This window comes from Diadema antillarum, unplaced genomic scaffold (genome assembly GCF_040938485.1).
Source record: "Diadema antillarum isolate AM-2024a unplaced genomic scaffold, OU_Dant_1.0 scf00000035, whole genome shotgun sequence".
In the NCBI taxonomy this organism is placed as follows: Eukaryota; Metazoa; Echinodermata; class Echinoidea; order Diadematoida; family Diadematidae; genus Diadema; species Diadema antillarum.
The window spans coordinates 4,462,276-4,478,307 of NW_027270924.1; the positions used below are offsets into that span (position 1 = coordinate 4,462,276).

Genomic DNA, 16,032 nt, shown 5'->3' on the forward strand with positions numbered 1-16,032 from the left:
TGTTGTTTTTTCATCGACAAACGTCACGATAACAAAGTAACGTGAGTACACGCATGCAGATACTATCATATATGACTGCATCATGCGAAATTCAAAGCACATGATATAACTTGCGTCTGCTATTTATAAAGTATCAGGACATGACTGTATAGAGGAAGTATATCATATACGTCTAGATTATGATCTTTAGTCGTTTGCTTTCGAAAGTCCCTTCATTGTGTTCTGTCATATACGGTCATGATTTTGGTCTTGCCATCCAGGTTCTGGTCCTGGTGTTCTCCAAAGGTCCTCGACTACGTACGTCCTGGTCGTCACGGCATTCTTCATGTCGATGATGACCTCTACGATCACGGTGATGACAAGAAGAAAAATCATAATCTTCTGAAGAGGTATATCTCTCTTCTTCTTCCTTTTCTACGACAATGTACATCATCTTCTTCCTCGCAATAATATCATTTTGTTTATACCGACACTCCCCCTTTTTTATTTCCTCTTCAAGTTTTTTTTTCTTCAAGTTATGTTAACCTTTAACCTCTTTGTCTCCATCTTCTTATTCCAATTCCTCTGCTTCTCTTTTCATTCCTATTCATCGTTGGCATCTCCGTTTTCTTCGTCTAGTTTTAGTATTTAGTCTTGTTTAAATGTCCTTCATTGCCAATCATTAGATGTATCGAAGTAATTGCAAAAGAAAGCTTGAGGCGACATGCCTTTAGAATAAGAAATCTTTATTTGATACTGGCTCATAGTGGCTCGACTGCATGGTGAATAAGAAAAATGCGTTTCCACCATGAACTACGTAACCAGGTTCTATCATGATGTAGAATAACAATACTATATTTCTCGCTAAAATAACCATGAAGAAATGAGTTGTATATTTCAATGCGACTCCCGATCGTGCTGTTGTTATTATTACAAATAAATATAAAAACCTATAACCTCCTGAGGTTTTAACTGTATATTTGAACACTAGAAAAGATAAAGATATTTTCCTATTTTCAAATGTATCTGTCTTATGATCTAATATAGTCAAATTGTTTCTGTCCTTTCTTTGTTTACTTTTCCTATAGACAGAGATAAACTGGAATCGTGGTCGAATATTCACGGTTGCATTTCTTTCGACAAAGACAGTCAGCCCACTGACGGATGTGACAGTAGAGGAGTGCCAGTTCATAGACTCTTAGATCCTAATTTCAATCGAAATTCACATTTATTTAAACATTTATTTTTTCCTTCATATTAGTCTCAACTCCACCTCAGCAAATTGCACGAAAAGAAAATGATACTTCCACATCAGCATGCGAGATCTAAAAGCAGAAAGGTTGTCAAGATAATGAACAGAAAACAAAATATTTCTCACATTTTTTTTTCTTTTTTTTAATGTGAATACGTAAGTGATGTCGACTGGATGTAGAGAAAAAAAAAAATATGTACGTGAGATCTTCCATGTATTTTTTTTTAACATTTTCTGACGTTTTCCTTTTAATCAGGCTCGGTAATGAAGGACAACTATATACAGTAAGGAGAGACGTTTATTCATTGGAATAACGACAGTTGAAACCTCCACATTTTTTTTCCTGGTTTTAGACAGGACATTTCTTTGCTCTGTAATGAAAGCATTAGATCAAAGTATGATCACTTAAGAAGTGGGCGATGTAAGGATTGCATGATTATTATTTAGCCTCAATGCAGTAGTATAGAATTGTCATTGTAAACGTATTTCAAACAGTAAAGACATTTCTTGAAGATTGAAAATCACATCTTTTTAACACTTGTCTCTTTTCATTATTTAAACTGTTTATTGTAAGTTGTTGTTTTACTTTTCTATATTTTCCAGCAAAGAAAAGAATTTGGAATCGAAATTACAGTGACGAATTACACACCAGTCTTAAACCGTTAAAGGGATCGTATAGTTTTGGTTGAGACATAACTTCAGGTTTATAACATTTTTTACTTTTTTTGTTAGATAATGAGAAACCTCTCATGAAATATGAAGGAGCATGTAATTCCATGATAAATTCAACATTTATTTGATGAAATTTGGTTTTGAATAGCTGAGATATCCGAAACAGAGCGATTGTAATCAAGTGTGGGACCCACATTTCATTACGATCGTTTAGTTTTACTTTGTTTTTGGATGTTTCAGTCATTCCAAACCCGATTTTCATCAAATAAACTTTGAATTCCTCTTAAAATGGTATGCTCTGTACTATTTCATAAGTGTTTTCTTGGTATCTCACAAAAAGTAAACAGCTCAATTTTCATCTCGACCAATACTGTACCATCCCTATGCTTGGATACAATAATAGGTTCCTGTAAGTTGACTTTATCAATAAATCAAACAAAAGAGCTATGGTTTGAGGAGTAATACGAAGGAGGGTGAGTGACGGACGTGACATCGAGACGTTTGTGCGTTTGTATGTATGTGTGATATACGTATGTGTGATGATGTGCACATTGTGTATGTTGGAAGCCGTGTGAGTTTAAACGTTGAAGTAGGCTTACTTTAAATACGTAACAATTCATGGGCAATGCCAACTGCTGCATTTCTAAGGATGTGTTTATTGGTAGTGTGTTCAGACTTTGTAATTTGACGGCAGAGAATATTCTCTGAATTAATGAATTGAGAGAAATATAGTGTGGAAGCAGAGGTAATATTAAACAAGGTTCGGTGTGTGGTCCAGAAGAATGAATGGATGTTGATACATTTAGGTACATGAAGGACTGAACGTGTGTATGTGGGAGTCTATGTGTGTGTTTTATTTGTTAATTTGCAATTTGTTTTGTGCTACAATTACAGCACTATTTATAGATATTGAGACTAAATTTTTCAATCGGTTGCGACAAAAAGTAATACATCTGTGTGAACACCGTTTTGTTCTTTCGTAACACTATACAGCTATAATTTCATGTCAAAAGTTATTTCTTTTTAAAGCACGGAATTAACTTGCAAACTTTGTCTATAAGCATAACTATGTAGAAAACACAAAAGAAAGGGGGTAAAAGTAAATTTGTGCATATTCATCTAGACATTTTGATTCTTGTCATAAGAAAAAAAAAGAAATATTGATTTGCCATTACAAGCAGAGAAAAGTGGAATGAGTCGGCCTTTCGAAATAACTCGATTAATTCGCTTTTATTCAAAGTTTGGATGATTGACCTCTAACACGAAATTTGATCCAGTCGATTTTGGTGGGTATTGAAAATTCAAAATCTACGGAACTCTATGTAATTCATCTCCTATTACAGTGAAACAAAATTAATACAAACGAAATCACGCATGCGCGCACACACATGTTCGTATGAATTTATCAGGAGCAAACTCAACAGAAACTCCTTTGAAATACAAGGGCACATCTGGGAAAACATAATTATTTCGTGATTGTTAGATGAATGTTGAATTTTTCCGCAGATACTCAAAATGTACATTTAGTTGATTGTAATTATTCTCTTTCAATATCTTTATCCTAATAATCTATTATAACAATAATCACTGGGTAGAAAAGTATAATGCCTGTTAATTTCTCTTTCAATAAGAAATCAAACAGTATAATCGGACAAATTTAGGATCATACAAACATGACTCAAATATCATCCACAATACGTTTGTTTGAGAGGTGCAATGTAACACATGACATCTCCGTGGGAGGTATATTTTCCCCCAAGTCCCGTAGCGCTCGGCGCGTGTAGAAAGATTTCATTTCATTTCATTTCATTTCATTCATTACATTTCATTTCATATATTTTCACTTAATAAGATATGAATACATAAAGATATGACAATAGTATAACAAGTATGATGTCAAATGTGACAAAACAAGCAAACAACCAAACACACGCCCAAAGTTTTCAGATGAAGGGGTTAATGAGAAGGCAATGGGCCTGATAAAAAATCAACCCCTGGAAGTAGACACAGAGTTTTGTCTCTTCTTTTTATAAACTATAACTGATAAAAAAGTCGGCACTCGCACGCACACACACACACATATTATACACACACAATACAAAGACAAAACATACACCAGCTTCTACAAGATGCCATTTTTAAAAACATACCCCTTTAATGCTAATTTCTTATCAATTCTGAATGATACTGATTACTTCGAGAATACCTTCCGTTGGAAATACGCGTGAAAGTTTTCATAAAAAGTTTTACCGTCTTCTTACATTTCACATCAGTGTAAAATTTCAGATTTGAGGGCCTTGAAAAAATAAACTTTTTGCAGTAGGATGTTCGAATCAGCGGTGAATAAAATTTTCTACAATTTCTTGTGCCATAATTATGATTATCTTTGTTTTATTTGAAATAACCTATATAGCAAGGATGCGGATGAAATATCATTATAGCATAAGAACATGATACACAATACGGCATTCTGTAATACATTTATATCATACACACTTAAAATAGACAAAATATCGGCAAAGAAGGCACCCTAAGTACGGTGAATGCAAGACTATTTTAATAGCTCGCTTTTGTAATTTAGATGGCAGTCTCTGCACATTACATTTACTAGATTTCCCCCATGCTAAAATAGGTAATTCAAAGTGGCAAAATAAGGGTGTGATATGCAATAATGACAACAAAGATCTGTTGTATGACCATAGGCTGTTTAAAATCACGATACTCTTTGACATTTTGTTGCAGATGACACCAATGTGTTCCTCTCACGACAAACAGTCACTCTTTTTAACCTCAAGAAAATGTACATGAGAGGCAAGTTTTGTTCTATTTTCATTAACATGAATCGCAACATCATCGAAGGTAAAATAAAAGTCATCATTGCCAAGTCTATCCGCAGCAAAAGACATGGTAACATTGTGTTATATCATGTTGTGCATGAATATATTTCATTTCATTCAAGGGCAGCTTGTCAGCAGCCAGTAAAATCCTGGAATCTTATTATTTCACGTGATGTCACTCTAGCTCTAACGATTTTGATCCTAGCCACATTAGTCACGTGATTGCATTGTGACCAACCATTGTGTCCAACCAACCAACCAGTCTTTATGCAGAGTATTTCATATAAGGTCAAAACAGTTTTTGAAGCTCTAATGATTGTTCTCTCCATCCCCCATGTTAATTTTTATTTTTAAAACCTTTACATAATACTATTAGTCACACACGATTTCTTCTATCCTAAGAATGAAACAAGAAGATGAAAATTGTAAGGAAACTGTTTAATGTTAAAATTGTGTCCTTCTCTAAAACGCAGTCACTGTAAAAAGTTGCTGCAACAATTTCATCAAAGAAGTATGTAATTTTATTTAGGTTAAAGAACTTCATATTCCTTAATTAGGCGCCATGGGTTTCCAGTGAACGTTGTTTGGTAGCTTTAGTAGCTTATATTCAAACTCTTTATAGATTAATTTCATGGGAATGTTATTTCAATCATATACGCTCAAGTCTCATACCCACTTGAAATGTTCATAACTTCTGATGCGTGTGCTTTTATTTATCGCGCTAATTTATTTTGGCAAAACATATCTCTTTCGCCTGCAGGTACATTGCTAATATTACACAAGGTATAATCATGTTGTAAACAACGGTGATACTTTTCTGTGCTTATTTCTTCACATTAACATTGCATGACTTTGAAATTCAGCGTGATAATTATTGCAACATTTACATCAATTCCTCTTTTTTTTTCTGTCACTCTTCTCCATCTTTTTAAAGGCAGATACCAACACGTAGACTCTCAGATAATTATTGTGTTTTTCCCCTTTCAGTCTGCCTTCTCGTGCATGTGATCTCTGTCTATACCTAACCGTCTATATCATTATCTATTTCTTTGTCTATCTATCAATCTATTATACCTGTCTACATGCATCTATTAATCTATCTATTAGTCTGCCTGTCTATCTATCAATCTATCATCAATTTATATACCTTTCTATCTATCTTTCTGTCTATCTATTAATCTATCTGTCTATCAATTCATATATCTTTCTATCTATCTATCAATCTACCTGTCTACACTCATTTATCAATCTATCTGTCTATCTATCAATATCCTTGTCTATCTATCAATCTGTCTATCAATCTATCTATCTTTCTATCTATCTATCTGCCTATCTATCTATCTATCTATCTATCTATCTTTCTATCTATTAAACATCTATCTATCTATCTTTCTATCTATCAATATATCTATTTATCTATCTGTCTGCCTATCTATCTGTCTGTCTATCTATCTGTCTGTCTATCTATCTATCAATCCATCTATCTATCTATCTATTCACCTATCTATCCATCTCTTTTATTTTGTGATATTTCTTGAGCTAAGTATGTGTCTTTCCACAAAAATTTGTCACTGCCCAGTAGCTGGCTGAGCTCTTCGTTAGATCGCTGGTAAAAGTCTTCCAGGAGGGATACCGTCTGTGGTAACATGCCCCCTACCTCCCGCAGCTTTGCCTTGTTGGAGTTTTGGGGCGTGGCTTCACAGATCTGAGCTGTGTGCTCCTGGCTTAGATTCCCTGCAAGGGAAAAACATAACAAAACATTGAAAAACACTGAAAAAAAAAGTCGCTTAAGTCTTTTCTATTCCAGAGATTCTTTATGCCGAAAGTTCGGCAGTCCGAAAATAAAGTACATGGGGATAGGCTTGGATATTTGTCCACATATCATTTCATTTCGGACTATCGAGCCGTATGACATAGAGGGGGGGGGGGGGGGCAAACAGCAATCAATGAACTTTATTCATTTTCGGATAAACGAACCTTCCTATTAAATATCTATTTTTTTTCATTCTTTTGAATAACAAATATTCAGAATGACGCCACGAACGTAAGAATCTTACTTCATTTTTTGGACAAACGAACATCTAAATAGATACACATAATTCATGTGTTTTGGAATAACGAACCTAAGAAATAACGAGCATCACTCAAAAGGAAAATCGAATCCTGGAAGAACGAGTAATTTTGTGTCTTGTAAAGAAGGAGCAAATGCAGAGAGGAGATATTTATTTTCTTTAGAAAGTTGAGAACTATCGTGTCAACAATAAGCCATGCTTTATGTTACACCATCTTGCAGTATGTATGTAAAAGGAGATCGCAGGACAAAAAATCCCGTTTAATAATCATTTTTATTATTATTTCTTTTGAATATAATGGAAAGTTTGACGCGTTCCTCTTCAAGCGAGTATAAGTACGGCTTTTCTGAAGTGCTGAATCTACTCTTTGCTCACATTTAATATATGTCTTGTGATATCAATCAAATTTGTAGAAAACGTTATTTTGATCATTGAGAAAATGGATCAATAACGGCGAGAAAGACACAGAAAATAAGTGCTATAACATTAGCAAGACTAAAACTTCACAACGGCATGTAAATCCAAATTTACCTAGTGTAAGAAAGGAGAAGATGTCGGTCAGTATCCCTGTACAGTTGACTTGCCAATCCTCCATCCTAACAATCCTCAGCTGCTCTCTCGGGAAGGCTCGCAACCAGTCCCGGGTGAAGACGGCGTAGAGGCCGATCAGGATTCGCTGCAAAGATAGATCACACAACTAGCCTATCATCTAGTTCTCTGTCACAGTCATTATCACTTGAAGAATTTCGCAACAGACACCGACATATTCATCTATCAACTTGAGATATTTGAGAATGAACCTGGTAAAAAAACAAAGGAAGTTATCAGAATGAATGTGATGATTTTATTGATATAAATCTTTCTTCAAAATATTTTCTGTTATAAAGCGTGTGCACTATCCTTGAGAAGATTAAACTCTTCCCTGTTAAACTCCATGGCTTACTAAATTGATCAAAAAAGAAAAGAAAAGGAAAATGACGCTTTACTCTTTGCATTCAAACTGTTTACCTGGTACCAAAAAGCAATGTTATTGTAGGTGGGTCACCATGGTAATTGTTCGCTCATCGTCTTCTGTCTCCATGGCATCCCGTCTCAGATCTCTCCTCGATCTTTTGGTTTTCTTTTCTTTTTTACCACACTTTATACTCAGCTCTGTTTTCTCCATAATAAAGATTACTGTTTTTGTTTTGTTTTGTTTTGTTTTGTTTTGTTTTGTTTTGTTTTTTGATTACAAGGTATAAACTAAACATTTCCAGGAGCGGATCCAGGCATTCTTTTATGAAAAGTAAATGTCAATTGAATAGATAGATAGATAGATAGATAGATGGATAGATAGATAGATAAATGAATAAATGAACAAATAAATAAATACATAAATAAATAGATAAATAAAGAAGCGCCCGGTGCCCCCCCCCCCCCCCCATTCACCACTGCATTTCCAATCGTCCTCGACCCATTGCGGTTTTGTAAAACATTTCCAACCTTTACTGGAGTATACACAAAATATAAACATTTCAATGTAATTGTATCCTATACTGTCACGTGACTTACTGCAAAGTAGCCATGATGAATCTGGTCCGGGCTGTAGGCGCATGCGCGGTAACTCAGTTTCTCTCTGCATGAGTTGAACTTACTTATTGCCATGGTAACCTCTTGATGAAAATGCTCTGGACTCTTTCTGGAGGAATCTTCAAAGTAGAGATAGCCGGAGTAAAGTCTGAAGAAATGAAGAAATTGATTGTAAAATTCCTAGACAATCGTAGAATAGGAATACTTCCGAGATATTCCACAGTGTCATTCTGTGTGCACTCTGGTTATTATTGAAGTCCTCGGGTCCGTCTTTTTTCTTTCGTTTAGTGTGATGGCCCAAAAGTAAAGCATAAATGATAACTTTGAAACCAGAATTTCTACGCCTTTGTAACGGGAGTGCACTGTATCAGACGCATATCTCACAATGAAAAAGATTAACAATCATAGTGTTAAGAATATAATAGAATATAACTGCAGTTACCTGTTGATCATTTCGAATGAAAAACGATATAATATTTGAGTATATGAATATAAGAACGACCCAAGTCCATGGAAGACCATTTCAAGTAAACTAAAAACAACTTCATATCTTTTTTGTTTGTCCAATAATATTCTATTTAACTGTGATGGGAAGGCAACATTGTATATACAAATTAGAACATATTTATTATGACAATTAACGTTAACATTATTGTGGAGACGCCATTTTGTGTGATGGACTTGGGTCGTTCTTTGATTCATATGGACTTGGGTCGTTCTGGGTAATTAGGACTTATCATTACACACAAGATGAGTCCATGCACAATCTACAATTTCCCATGTCAAACTGAATTTGGCCAAAAATTGGACTTGGGTCGTTCTTATATTCATATACTCATTTTAATAGTTTAATGTCAAACAATGCGTTTGACTGCTAACAGAGGAAACACGCTCTTCACATTCCAAGATTTGGGGAAACGAGAATAGTTTGTACTTGTCGGGCAACATCTAGGATCTATTTGTATAGATGTACAATACGATAAATTGAATGTATCAAAATTCGCTGGAGTTTTGTGGTGAATTCAACACGACGAATTACAGAAACATCCTACATTTAAAAACTGTATGATTTTCAGATTTTATTAACTTTGGTTAGTTGGGGAACAATTCGATTTGTTGTCTGAGGTTTGAAAAATGATTATTTTTGTGAATTATTGTTTCTCTAATTCTGTACAAGAGAAAGCATCATTGATTAATACTTCCCTAACTACGACCTACCTATAAATTGCCATCATAATGACACTCATAAAGTAAACAATGATCACTTTTAGAATACGGTTTAATAGATGAAAGAAAACAATGATAAAACGATAAGAAAGCTTGAAGAATAATCATAGCGATCCGACAAGAATAATCAAACATAAATACAAACAGACAAACAACAAGAAACAGACAGAGTAACAAACACAGCTTTATGTCGGTAATATTTCCTTTGAATGACGCCCCCCCCCCCCCAAAAAAAAAAAAGAGAAGCGACGTTTTGAGGAGGAGAGGGAGGAGTAATTAGTCCCTTTACCTTGACACAGGTTCACGAAGAATTACTAACAGCTTTGCATCAGGCTGTATAGCTCTCATGACGTCAGCAGTGACGTATTGCGGTCCTTGATAGCGATTTCTAAACCAAGTCTTCCAGTTTGGATTGTCCCAAAAAGTGCTTGGTGATCCGTCTCCTTAGTGAAGGCCAAAGAAATAAAGAGAGTGAAGTCTTCAGAATAAGACTGATTGAAGACAAATGTGTCTTATATGATTATAAAAATGCACATAAAATCTTAAATGATAGTGTAGTCTCATATTTTACATGCGAACTCTTGTCAAAATTACATCACACAATACTCGCTGGCGTATTCTCCTGTCGTGTGAACTATACTGCACTGCTACCTTTGCGTTTACAAGATTATGTCGATGTATCAATCATAATCAAAAAACGCTATCGCAACTCCCCTCTCCCTCCCCTCAAAAAAGGGCACAATCTAATGAATGAATAATCATCTCTGGGAAAATTAGATTGTCTGATGTGTGTAAGAGTGATATAGAAAGGAAATCGAATTTTTACAATGATGTCGTCTCCCTTGTAATGTTAAGGGTTGAGGCAGTCATATCATGAATATCATCTCACAAGAGGAGAAAGGCATTTACAGCATCAGTATATCTTTATTCTCTGAGCTTTTCAAGTGAAAGTGAAGTTTGACCCCCCCCCCCCCACACACACACACACCATTGTGATTATGACACTGCATCTAATCTGGCATTGTGTGTGTCATGAGATTGTATATTTGACAGTGATGCGGGTCGTTTGCTTGGGTACCATGTGCTACCCCTTGCTTTCAAACCAGACAGTGACATGTTATAATGCCATTGTTAAAAAATATTATAACACCGATGTTTTCGTTTATAGACAGCCGGTTTTAAGATGAACCGTACACTTTATTCTTGGTATTTGTTAAGAATAAAGAGCACATTTTTAGACGATTTGAGAGCTGGTTGTCTTAATTTCCAGAGTGGTCTTTTAAAAAAATAATCGTGTAACTTGCACATCGACCCCAGCAAACTTGAGACAAGTCAAAGTTCTTGGAAATTATCTGCGATTTTCCTCCATGTAATACTTACCATACACAAGCCTTGTCTTCGTGGAGGGATCGTCGGTGAAACGTTGAACGAGTTGCGATGACAGACTCGCGTAGCTTTCCAGAGATAAATCTACAGTCGACGAAGACAAAAATCAAGATTTTAAGTTGCATATAGCATATTAATCGCAATAGAAATATCATGTTTATCTTTTTTTTTTCAGCAGTCATAATATATTCCTACTTTACAAAAATGACCTAGTCGAGCAAAAAAAAACCTTTTACGACTGCATTAAAATGTGGTATTTGTGTGGCACTCTGAGAGTGTGTTTAAAACAAAATCATTGCCGTATATACCCAGGGATTGATATGACAATGATATAAATGCTTTTGTGGTTTTTATAGTCGAAAGTCACTCTGATAACTTTGAATTGGCTTTAAAGGCAAGGTTGACTGTAAACTGTGAACAGTGATGAGTTACAGTATGACAACCATTGCACCTGTCTCGATCAACTCACGCTTTCTTCCCATCGTCCACCACTGCATGATCTCTTTCCTGGTGTAAACTACATCCGGGGTGTTTTGTGATTTTTTTCCCTTAAACAACGATATTTAGACTTTTCCATCGTTTGAAAGTATAAGCTGGTGTTACAAATGCATTACTGGACATAACCCTTGAAAAGTCGTATACGACTTTAATATCTGTGTTTTGTGTCTCCTGAAATTAACAACATTGCTATAGAATTGGCCGAATAATTATACGCTATAATAACATAAATAATTGCATAAGGCTGCCAAGGTGCACTGGCAACCGAGTTTGGCTTTTTTTTAATACCCATCTAAAATACGAATCAACAACAACAATAAAGTGCGTGCTCTATAGTTTCTGTTAGGGCAAGGCGCGCTGTGCAGCTGAGATGTTTATGACGCCCTAACAATGGCTTCTATATTGGGAAATCGGGCGACTTTCAGCACACAATGAAGTACATGTACGTATAATGGGTGGAAATCACTGATATCTCTATGGAAGAACAAGATCAATGGTGGAAATGAGCTGCATACTTGGCGGAGGTCTGCGCTATAGAAAAGCACTCTGAGAGCGCAGACCTCCGCCAAGTGACTATAGTCACTATATTCGTGACTATAGTCACGAATATAGTTTAACATGTGTATCAAACGACACTATACATAGACTTCAATGACTTCTGTATGTTTATTTTTGTTTGAATTGCCTGTTATTTATTTATCCAGTTGCATACAGGTTTTTTTCCCTTTCTTTTCTCCCTTTCCCCTCAACTCACTCTTCTTCTTCTCCTTTATCCTCACATTTCTCCTGCTCTCCCTTTGTGCCTCCCTTTTCTTCTCCCCAGCCTTGTTTCTTTTTTCTCCTCTCTCCCCCTCACTCTGTTCTTGTCTCAGCCTCACACTTCATGTAGAATTCTCTATCTCTCAACATTCCACATTCCACGCCTCCTCTCCTCTTCTATGCCTTCTTTATTCGCTGAAATGGTTGTCATATGACTGGAGGATATAGGGTATATTTTTTTTTTCACTCAAACACTGCTTTGTTGTAATATGATTTATAATCATGGATTGCCCCTATTGATGTATTGATGATTTGTTGTTGTTGTCGTCGTAATGATTGTATTTTGTTCGTGTTTTACACATTGTATATGTAATTTATTTTGTCTCACTGTAATTTTATCAATGTAAATAAGACGCAATTCAGCCATTCGGCTGGAATCGAAGTTTGATTATCAATAAACCATTCATTCATATTCATTTATTAACTCAAGTGCAATTTGGTCTGTGGTTGCCAGGCATGTGATTTTAATGCCATTTATCTTTCTATTTATCTTTTTATCAAAGGAATGTTATTACAGTGAGGCTGGTTGGTGGATCAACCCCAAATGAAGGCCGAGTTGAGATATCGTGTAACGGACAGTGGGGCACGGTGTGTGACAGCTGGTGGGATATCAACGACGCGCACGCGGTGTGCAGAGATCTCGGCTACTCATCAGCTTTGAATTATTATTTGAGAGCTCGCTTTGGGCCGGGTTCTGGACCAATCTGGCTTCATTGGGTTTACTGTGAGGGAACGGAAAACTCTCTGGTTCATTGCTTTCGTTGGCCATGGAGATGTCATCAGGGCTGTAGTCACAGTGAAGACGCCGGAGTGAGGTGTGAAGGAGACCGTAAGTTTGATTCATTTATTCACGCATTTCATATCGTAACTCAGGCCAAGTAACAAAAATGGAAATAATAATGAAATAAAAATCAAGATGAAAAAAAAAAAATATATATATTTTGTAATGTATTACTTCCTTTCTTGACTTCCTGTGAGCAGGAAGAAATATAGAAGAATGTTCAAAGAGGATGAATTTAAGCATTGGTTATGCACTTTTTTGACTTTAGCAAGAAATTGATTCATTGTATTATAGAATTCACTAAAAGAAAATGATTTTAGGAAGACGAATAAGGAAAGCATTAAACATTTTCAAAGTGAGTTAATTATGATAATCAATGATATTTCTTTAAGATATAACAAGATACAAAATTATCATGTCAGCGGCTACTGCTTGAAAAACCTTTAATCAATTTTTGGGATTATCGCAAACAGCAGCATCCAAAATTACACGGGAAAAGTTACGCATTTTACCCCGTGAAGGATTGTCGCCTTTCTTAAAGAGACTTTAAAATGCTGTGTCAGATGATAATGAAAAGATTATCCATTCCGTAGTCGGCGCCATTTCATACAAACACGTAGTATACGAGGGAGAGAGTATTATACAAGCGCCCTCAACTCTTTGGTATGAATTAGACATTATGAGTAATCTACAATACAGAAAACAGCTCTTCGTATCATTTGTCACGAATCGTGGAGAGGTCATACTAATAATTTATTTCACAAAAATAATATTCTGAAAATTTATGATCTTTATCGTTTGCAATTAGGACAATTCATGTATAAACTCACTAACCATTCTCTCCCCCTTGTGTTTGATTCCATGTTTTTAAAGAATGAAACTGTTCATGAAATGCACATCCAACCCGTCAATCCCATAAATATCATTTGCCTTTGACTAGGACGGTTTTTGCAAAATCTTTATTCTCCTTTTCTGGACCAAAATTCTGGAATTCTCTTGATAATAATATAAAAGAAGTTTTAAGTTTTAATATGTTTTCTTTAAAGTTAAAGAATTATTTAAAAACTTCGTATGCAGCATAATGATTCATTCTTTTTTTTTATACTTGTGATTTTCAAAACTGTTGTTGCTCGGTAATCTCACTACTCTTTGTTAATCAGTGAGCCCGTGCTTCTGTGCCTCCAGAGCCCTGGTTATGACCCATCGTTTCCCTCTCCTCTCCCCCTCCCTCCCCCCCCCCCCCCCCTTGTCCACTTCGGACCTACTACCTTCCTCACTATCTTTCTATCCTGTCATCAATCCTTCCTTACAAGAGAGCCGCCTTGTGTTTGTCAATGTGCGTTGGTATGTGTGCTTTTGTATGTGTATTACTTTGTCTTTTTTTTTTTACTTCCGCTTAGTGAAATTGTTGTTGTTGTTTTTGCTAATGTCCTCGGCCTCCTTTTCGGAATCCATGATTTAGCTGTTACTAAGACTAAGTTGGTAAAGAGACTAACTTGTTAGACTGACAAGCCGGCTGACAAGTTAATAGACTTTGTTAGTATAATTGTAATAGGTCACCATCTTCATAAGATCTCGACCACGTGCGCGCATGGTGTTGACAAAATAAAAACAATCATTTAAGTCGACTTGGCGAGATAAGTTATGTCGCCATGACGACATGTAATTTTCTATAAGTCAACTTGGCAAGATACCTTATGTCACCATGACGACATGTAACTTTTTAGATGTCGACTTGGCAAGATATCTTATGTCACCATGACGACATGTAACATTTTAGATATCAGCTTGGGTAGATAACTTATGTCACCATGATGACATGTAACTTTTCAGATGTCGACTTGGCAAGATACGTTATGTAGGCATGGTTACTTGTTCATACTAAGGGCGACGAAACTTTATGCTAGTAATATTGATTTTGATATCAGAAACTGCGGTGGGCTGGGATAAGAATGACCTAATATGCTTTAAGAAGTTCTTAGGATCAAGTTTCAGACCCGGGTGTCAGAGTAATGGTCATGTCTTTTGGGGGGCACTTCCTAACTTTCTCCCTCATTATTCTGGGAAATATTTAGGAAGAAACTTATGAATATTTTCAGAATAACACCCCAGGACTCGTGCCCGGCATCACACTGGGCCTGGCGATCATTCTTGTACTTGAAGTATGTAGGCCTAGGGCAAGTTGTAGTTTCGCATAGCCTCGTATTATCATATTCACACATCTACAAACGCGCCCCAAAGATTTTACAACCTAAAACACATTATCTGAATCTGTAAAATTCCTGCAGGAGTTGAATATTTCGGTTACACTCTTACCCATTGCGAAATAAGTCGATGGTTTGAATTGAAGCTCTGCGCTGCACTCAAACAGTTGGCCGCGGTATGGTAGTGTATATACACGTATACATGTACTATGATAGCATAGGTATACTCGGACCGTCCTGATATTCAGTCCTGAAGCTATTTTCCATCGACAACAGTCCTAAAACAAGATTAAGAAATACTTGGTTTCGCGAACTCATGAGTAAATCAATTTTACGCCATGTGTCAAGTCCTCTTTATCAACCGTCCTTATATTGGAACACATAGGCGCCGGAAGTGGGGGGGGGGGGGGGGGCGGCCCCCCCCCCCCCCAAATCCAAAAAGTGGGGGGGGGGGGGGCAAAACGCTTTTTTGCCCCCCCCCCCCCCAAAAGCCCCCCCCCCCAAAAAAAAAAAACAAAAAAATAATAATAATAATAATAATAATAAATGAATAAACAAAGAAAATAAAATAAGTATGTATATATATGAATAAAAGGGAAAAAATATGGCTACAAACGGCAGCTTTTGGACTGTAAAATGTCAAAATTTTCAAGCTCGCTCGCTTCGCTCGCTCGCATCCAGCAGTTGAGCCCGGTGCGCCTCCCCCTTAATTTCTAAAGCGAAAAACATAGCTACG

General features: G+C 36.2%; 1 protein-coding gene across 1 annotated transcript; it reads right to left on the reverse strand.

Annotated features, from left to right (window-relative positions):
• Window positions 1–225: 225 nt before the first annotated feature.
• Window positions 226–15,412, reverse strand: LOC139744815 (carbohydrate sulfotransferase 15-like). The gene is made up of 7 exons (XM_071655233.1): window positions 15,409–15,412; window positions 10,989–11,078; window positions 9,898–10,051; window positions 8,364–8,529; window positions 7,344–7,488; window positions 6,313–6,474; window positions 226–341 (listed from the first exon to the last, which is right to left on the reverse strand). The coding sequence occupies exons 1-7, from the start codon at window positions 15,410–15,412 to the stop codon at window positions 226–228; spliced, it is 837 nt and encodes a 278-aa protein (XP_071511334.1).
• Between the last annotated feature and the right edge of the window lie 620 nt (window positions 15,413–16,032).

Bases quoted from the DNA above. Each gene is read 5' to 3' on its own strand.
- LOC139744815 (XM_071655233.1), bottom strand. The intron at 10,052-10,988 runs GTAAGTATTACA...GCCTTCACTAAG, and splicing joins GAAGACAAGGCTTGTGTATG to GAGACGGATCACCAAGCACT. The intron at 8,530-9,897 runs GTAAAGGGACTA...TCATTTCTTCAG, and splicing joins CTTCGTGAACCTGTGTCAAG to ACTTTACTCCGGCTATCTCT.